Source organism: Erpetoichthys calabaricus, chromosome 9, assembly GCF_900747795.2.
Source record: "Erpetoichthys calabaricus chromosome 9, fErpCal1.3, whole genome shotgun sequence".
Taxonomy (NCBI): domain Eukaryota; kingdom Metazoa; phylum Chordata; class Cladistia; order Polypteriformes; family Polypteridae; genus Erpetoichthys; species Erpetoichthys calabaricus.
The window spans coordinates 133,960,783-133,968,682 of NC_041402.2; the positions used below are offsets into that span (position 1 = coordinate 133,960,783).

At 34.5% G+C, this 7,900-nt stretch overlaps 1 protein-coding gene across 1 annotated transcript in view; it reads left to right on the forward strand.

The window, feature by feature from the left end:
- Nucleotides 1-6,063, forward strand: part of LOC114657642 (natural killer cells antigen CD94-like) — a 29,313-nt gene extending 23,250 nt beyond the window's left edge. The window contains exon 5 of the mRNA XM_028809517.2: nucleotides 5,627-6,063. Coding sequence (XP_028665350.2) covers nucleotides 5,627-5,753 — 127 coding nt within the window. The 3' untranslated portion in view covers nucleotides 5,754-6,063. The remainder of the gene's footprint in view (nucleotides 1-5,626) is intronic.
- Nucleotides 6,064-7,900: the final 1,837 nt, after the last annotated feature.

The window sequence follows — 7,900 nt, forward strand, 5'->3', positions numbered from 1 at the left end:
AATTTGAGGAATGTTCAAAGATATGACCTTCTTCATCGCCTCCTCGCGAAGTAGATCATAACTCACAAACAGTCCAGTCTTGCGTCTCTCTTGAAAGAATGTGAAGTCTGCATCATCAATTTCAGGAAATTGCCCTTTCTTGGATCCAGTAAATTTCTTTTGTGACACCTCACACTTGCTGATCACTGCCTCGTGTTTCTGCCACAGTCGAACGTTGCTTTCATCAATTCCAAAAATTGCAGCGGCTTTGCGGTTTCCCTTCTCTTCTGTGCACCGAATAACTTCACGTTTGAACTTTGCCATATATGAGAGTCTTTTAGATTTCCATAACTATGGTACACGACAAATTGGAACAAGCACCTTCCAAGTTTCAACATCTAACACTGAAATATTGTGTCGTGAGCTGGCAAGGAGAGTTTGAAGGAAAGGTACAGATTAGAACTGCAAACTAACTTTTTTTCATTTAAGAAATCACCAAAAACTGAATGCGGATTAGATTCGGGTGTGGATTAGATTAGAAAATATACAGTATTTGTACTATGCCATTCTTATTGCCCTCTCTGGAGTTATTCTGAATTAAACACCCTTCCTCAATGACTTTTCTAATGTAACTGCTTTTGTTATGTTTCCCACTCAGCAGTTTTATATTGCTTAATTGGAAAAACCCAGTACCTCCTTCTTTTTCTTCAGTGGTATAAGGATGTACTATAGTATCTGAAACTATAAAAACTATGTTCAGTGATTGGGATTGCCTGCGGTATTTATTAAAATACTAGTCACAGTACCTGTTTTAAGACAGATAATAGAATAATTTAAGAATATTATTATCTGTTGCCCTGCATGTACCTTCAGCAACTTTCCTCTGTATTTGCATGTGGGAATGTCTCTTCACTCATGCTCCCTCTTTTGACCATGTTCCCATAAAGCGTGCTTCTCAGTCTCTGTCATTATTTCGGAGGCACTTTTCTCACCTCCTGTGTGTTTTTATAGTTGCCATCTTTGACGGCGACTCTCTCAGCATGCCTCCAATACCGTTACTCCTCCTTGTGTGTCTCATACTAGCAATTCCCCTTTCTTTGTGTCACCAAAGCAAAATTGACCAATCACACCAAAGCCAAACTGAGCAATCATATTATTCAGAGGGACCAGACACACAGACCTTAGTGTTTAATTATATATTAGATAAATGGCAATATGTATTGGATTCAACACTTTGTTTTTAATCTGTTGAGCAATACTCTTTCTTATGCCTTTTCTCATTTGCTCTGTTTCCAAATAGGTTATTTAGGATGTAACCATGACTCAAGGTTAAACCAACACACATATTCATTAAGTGTTTTATCTATTTCTTAACAAGTAGAAATGACATTAATAAATCTTAAGGTCTGGCAAAGTCACTCGTCAAATACAATGTCTGTTGGATACTCTAAGACATATTGAAAAATGTTGCAGTGGCAGGTTATTTTTTTCCACAGAGGTAAATCAATGCAGTGAAAAGTGTATTTTTAGTACACTTTCCAGAACTCCAGCCTTGGACATAATGTTGATGAAATAGATTTAATTCTCGGTGACACAATGTCAGTTTGAAAAAAGAATTAATGTCCATCTTTGCAGTGTTTCTAAATAAATAGACATAAAACCTCCTGCTCACATTTAGACCCAACAAAAACGAACAGTGAAAATGTAAATGTAGACACTGTTCTATTATTACTGGAATAATTAGCATAAAACATTGCTCTTACAGTATCCTAATGTCCACATCATGGAGTAATCAGCTTGGCTAAATCTAAACTTAGACCTTTTCATCTACACCAGCTTTTCAGTAAAGATGCAAGACTTCAGTATTGCAATCACTTTGTGTTTGGAAATAAACATTCATTAAACTTGTTAAATCCAAATAGCAACTGTTTATATTTATATTTAAAATGTGGTACAGATATTGTTAGGTTAATCATAGTTTTAACAATTTGCACACCCTGGTGAAAATCCTGAACCCCAAATCTCCTTAAAGGGCCAGGCTACCCTCAGTAAACTTGTCTCTTGTAATTGCAAATAGGGAGTATGGGGGTCTGCTGACCTACACTCTATGTTACCCCACTGTCCTTCAGTAATGTTTAATATCCAGCATTAATTACTTCATAGACAATATCCATTTTATTAAACTGTTTGCATTGCCAGTGCACTAACAACTGTGGCACCTTACAGACCAGCTTCTGTTCTGCATTGCCATATTTTGCCTCTAGCTGATTTATAAGGCCATCTGCAAAAAAAGTAAAAATTAACAGCTTAAGACATGCTAAAAGGAAATGTGCTATATAAATAAAATGTATTATTATTATTTTTAAAATACAAATGCAGCATGAACTGCAGAACTCAAAAATCTCAGCAGAAGATACACATTGTCATATTTTCTAATTTTTGTTTTTTAACCCTCCACGTGGATTAGCTGTCTGTGTTGTTACATTGTCTGCTTTTCCTCCCCTACAAAAAAATATATTAATGATCTAATTGCACTAGTAACTATATGAGGAATAGATGAAAGTAAAGTAATTTTTAAATATATGAACCTGATATCTCCATTTACTTTGTTGCTGGCCAATCATTGTAAAGCTTAGAGGCTATGTAAGGAATGCTATACCACTTAAATAAATTTTGTCTATTATAGCATCTAAAACATAACCCACACCATGTGATTAAAACAATATGAAATTATGTTTAAGTAATGCTAACTTTATCTAAGTAAAGCAGAGCAAATTATGAAATAAATTTCCTTATGAGATTTTTCCCATATTTCGATATTCATTAAGGTTTCTGTTTGGCTTTTTGTCTTTGTTCTCCTTGGATAAGGTTTTCTTTCGCATTTTGGAGTATTTGCTGGTTATTTTTACAACTTGCTAATGGACATATCAAGATGCAAATTTCTAGGCCAGGTGAATAAATGGCAATATAATCCCAGCTTTGGGGCTTTACTACACAGACAGTGCTGGGAGAGCAAAGGGAGAAGAGAAGAGAGCATGGTTTATAGCATTGTGTGTGAAAACATTTCCTGCCAGCTTCAGTGAATGTGAGCTTAGGATATTTTCAAAAAGGCACAAGAAGGGCAATGGCGAATTGTAATGTGGATACTATAAAGAGATTATACAACTGAAGCACTGCATTGTGTAAAGGATGGAGCATGACCTTAAAAAAGATGAGGGGTGCGTTTCCTGAAAGTGATCTGTCTTGGTGAATAATGAACAAGATAATGAACAACTTAGGTAGAGAATGAGTGAGTGTTTCACAATAGCCTTTCGTTATTTGACATGTAACGAATGAGTTTAAAGTACTTCTTTTTCAGGCTCCTGCTTAGCGTTCCATATCAGAAAAGCTGACTGTCAATAACAGGAACATTTATTGCACATATTTCAGTTGCCAAATATATATTATATTACCACACCAGACATGAGCAAATGTAAAAAAAATAATTAAAAAATCAATTAAAAAATGCAAAAATCACAAAATATAAAACATGAAATGCAGACATATACTGTATTTTAAAATTAAACCTTTTAGTCGAATATCTATAAATGGGCTCAAAACATGGCATAGGTTTTGTTGCAAAAAAGAACAATGGTGAGTAGCAATAGAAAAAAAAAACACTTCACAAAAAAGGAGTTAAAACAACAGTATATAGGTGGGAAAAAACTTAAGAAGTGCTGTTTTCTAAGGCCTGTGATGGGTTGGCACCCTGCCCGGGATTGGTTCCTGCCTTGTGCCCTGTGTTGGCTGGGATTGGCTCCAGCAGACCCCCATGACCCTGTGTTCGGATTCAGCAGGTTGGAAAATAGATGGATGGATGGATGTTTTCTAAGGCTCATGGAAGACCCCGTGCGGAATTGCCCATAGTTCACTCCACAACAGCACCTGGGTTTGACGTATAGTGTTCTACCTCTCCACAGCAAAGGTTTGGGGATTCAACACTGGAATTAGGTATTCAAAAAGAGGATACCCAGTGTCTCCCAGTATCCAGCCAACAGAAAATGCGCCATCCCTTGCCATCTGACACACTCCAAGGCTGAGCCAAAGCAGACATAAACATCAATTGTATTCCTTGGCCACAATGTCTGTTAAAAGACCCAGATGGCTGGTTGCATATCACTTGAACATTTAGCATCAGGTGCCGAGGGCAAAATTCTGATGTGTTTCTCTTTCCAGTTTGTCCTACACCAGAGGGTCATTATTCACTCATGGGCAGCCTGTATTTCTTTATTAGGTGCCGATTACTGAGGTGGTCTAAGGGGTTCTTGTCCATCTGCAAAAGAGAATTTAGACTCGTGACTTGTCTTTTTTGGCTGCATCTGCATCTCTGGTTAAGTTGCACAATTCCCTGGATAGCTGCCATTGTCATTGCTGGTAATAAAGGGTGATTCTGACTTTAAATGATGTGACTGATTACATAGCAAGTTTGAGTAGTTAACTCGTTATGTACTCAGATTGTCTGCAGGTGTTCAAGATATAACGAGTGCCTTTAGTTTTAGTCTGTAGCCTACATTATAATTTTATATTTATATTGTAACATCAACTCATTATTATTATTATTGTTGTTGTAATTGTTATTATGTTGTTCAGATCAGTGTGTTTTTTATGATCTACTTAAGGCAACTTCAATCTCTTGTGTGACAGAATCGCAGACAAAAGTCCAAATAATCAAAGATGTTAAAAATAATGAGTAGGATGGTTCATTTGTTAATTTATGACTGAGATTAAGTAGTAATTTAGTTACAAAGAGTATCTTGAAACACTCACTAAGTAACAAATAATCTTAAGTACCAGATAACAAAGTACTTAGCATTACAAAGCTTTCAAAAACATTCACCAGCATTTAAAAGGCCCTAATTTCTACTTAACTTAGATTGTACTAAAACTTAGATTTGTTTCAGTACTTTATAAATGAGGCATGCAAGGTTATATAGATTGTGCATGGAATAAGAGGGAGAAAGAACAAAGCTGATTTACTTCTTTTCCTAATCTAAAAATGATGCTTTATTATTTGGACATAAGGCTTAGTAAAAACATATATTAATTAAATTAGTGAGGGTACCAAATGGAGTTGATTGAGATATAATCTTATTTTGATTTTACACAAAAGGTAAGAATAACATTTGAATCATTTGTTAATAGAGTACAATATCATTGTTTTTTTGTGGCTGCCTGAATTTTTATGTTTACTTTAAACATGATTTTATGTTTTTACATGTTTTTAAATACTCTTGTACAATATGCTACGTGATTGTTCAATTCTGTCAAAGAACTCATTTTAAAATTGATTCCTAATTTAAATAGATTAAAACAGAGACATGAACAGGAGCAATTAGGTCACATTACTTGCAGTAGTTCTTGGTGATATCAGAAAAAGTATGGCTAAAAAAATGGATGAAAAGAGATTGATTCAAATAATGTAAATAATATTAAATGTATGCATATCTATAGTAGAATTTTGTTGTCAAGCCCCAATGGGGAACAACTGTGCTGCACTCCTTAGTATTATCTAAACAAAGCTCTCAGTTTTTTGAATGATCAAATTTCTAGTGTGAGCTTCTTCAAATAGCTTTGCAAATATTAAAGGGTCCATTTTCATTTTTTTCAGATATGCATTTCAAAATGTTTTTGAACGAAGTGGCACTCATGCCTGCATATCAAAGAGAAATTTCTCCTCTGGCTTGGGTCGCTCAAAGAAAATGTGCATTTGTGAGAGGCCAGCTGTTATAATTTAACAAAGGAACCTGAACTGCCCACCTGAAGTACGAAACCTGCAAGTCGAACCAGGCTCATAAAGTACAAATTCTTAAATTGTTTGGATCATATTTGTGTAATATGTTATTCTAACTAGACAGTGTAGTGCAAAATAAAGCATACTATTTACTAAATATACGAGGGTCGTTCAAAAGGTTTCAGCACTTTTATATTTTTGTTGGAAACGGTGAAGGTGGGAGGAGAAGTAATTGGGCATTAAAAATTTGGTACGACGCTGGGAAAATTGCATCGCAAACGAAGGTGACTACGTAGAAAAGTGATGTAATTTGTTTTTGAAATTGCTTAATAAATAAAGTTATTACAAGTGCAGAAAGTTTTTGAATGTCCCTTGTATTTTAAAGCTCAAATTAGCAATAAAAATTATGATTGTTATTACATTGCAAAATTGCCTTCTTTTGCTTGTTTGTGCATTTTATTTACCATAGAGTAAATATTAACAATAATGTCACATTTTCTGTTTCTAAGAACTTGCTTTTAGTTATTTAAACTATTTGTTTTATTTAGAAGAATGGACTTTTTTAAAGAAATATTTCTATCTTTCTAATCGATTTAATATTAACAAAGCAAAAAGCAATCATTTATATTTTTTTTCATTTGAAGAGTTGTATCCATTAGCAATGTATACATTTTGAAAGATACACATAGCAGAAATGAGTTGAGCATAATGTTAAATTATTTCAGTATATACAGGAGAACCTCATGGAAGAATACAACAAACAGGATAAAGGTGGAGCAATTCAGAGGTCCACCACTGATAATTATCAGTTTAGATTTCAGATTGTTTCAAGCATGGCATTCACTTTTTTCTCATTTTTGAATCACATAAACTGTATCATGAACTCCACATCATGTTGTCTGTTTTTTTGTTTTAAAATGCATTGCAAGTTAGTATTGCTTCTAGTAAAAGTATAAATAAATATTGATTTAATTAAAGTTTTTTCGGTTTGCATATTTTTTTCATATTTGAATAGTTTGTCACCTACCAGACCTGCTCTATGTATGCAACTGTTTGTACTCATCACTCAGTGATCCATAATGGAATAGAAAGGTTCAGAAAATGAATTAACGGATAGATATTGTTATTATTACTCTCCCATCAGTCGCGTGACTGAACAGTTTTTCCATTAAAGTCCAGCTTTAGTCAGGTAGGAGTCGACTATCCTAAAAACTTTGTCTGGTGTTGCAGTTTTGAGTCATACTTACAAAACAGTAAATCTTCACTAAATGACTTTGTATCAATAAATTGGATGAAATCAAATCCATCTACAGAGCAAAGTATTTACATTTTAATTTACTAATGATATGCTGCTCCACATCATTAGATAGGTCACTTCTATGTCTCGATTGGCTTTTAGTTTTTGTGGCTGTTGTCTCATGAATAATAATTGACACCTTATCAGTTGTAGTGGCACGTATTAACTACTCCACTATCTAATTTGCTGGACTTCATGCTATCAGCTACTGTTGTTTTCATGTACAAGACACACAGTGGTCTCTGCTCTTTAGCCACTGCAGAACTCAAAAATCTCAGCAGAAGATACACATTGTCATATTTTCTAATTTTTGTTTTTTAACCCTCCACGTGAATTAGCTGTCTGTGTTGTTACATTGTCTGCTTTTCCTCCCCTACAAAAAATATATTAATGATCTAATTGTATATGCTTACTACACTTTCACTGACCTCATATAACTTTTCCACTTGATTTTGGCTTCATAATAGCTTACGGCAGTAGTCTAGTAATGCAGTTTGTTAATTGTTCCCACATGAAACATTTTTTGTCTCAAATTTGTTTTCCTCTTCATTTTCATTCCAATCTGCATTTTTTTCTTACTGATTTCCCACACGCTATTTGTAGGCCTTCAGTGACCTCCTTGCAGGTGTGTGCTATACACTTTGGGAATCATAGTATTAAATACACATTTACTACATCATCTGTTTATAAATTGATATAAGAATAAAAAGTCACTGGCCATCAAAATGGAGAAGACACAAAAATACATGGTTTGTGTGAACTTTGTGCTTTGGAATGCTGCAGTTTAGTCCACAAATCATATGAACATAACAGGCTAGTCTTCCAGAACCAGTTGTGATTCTCAAATGAGAATA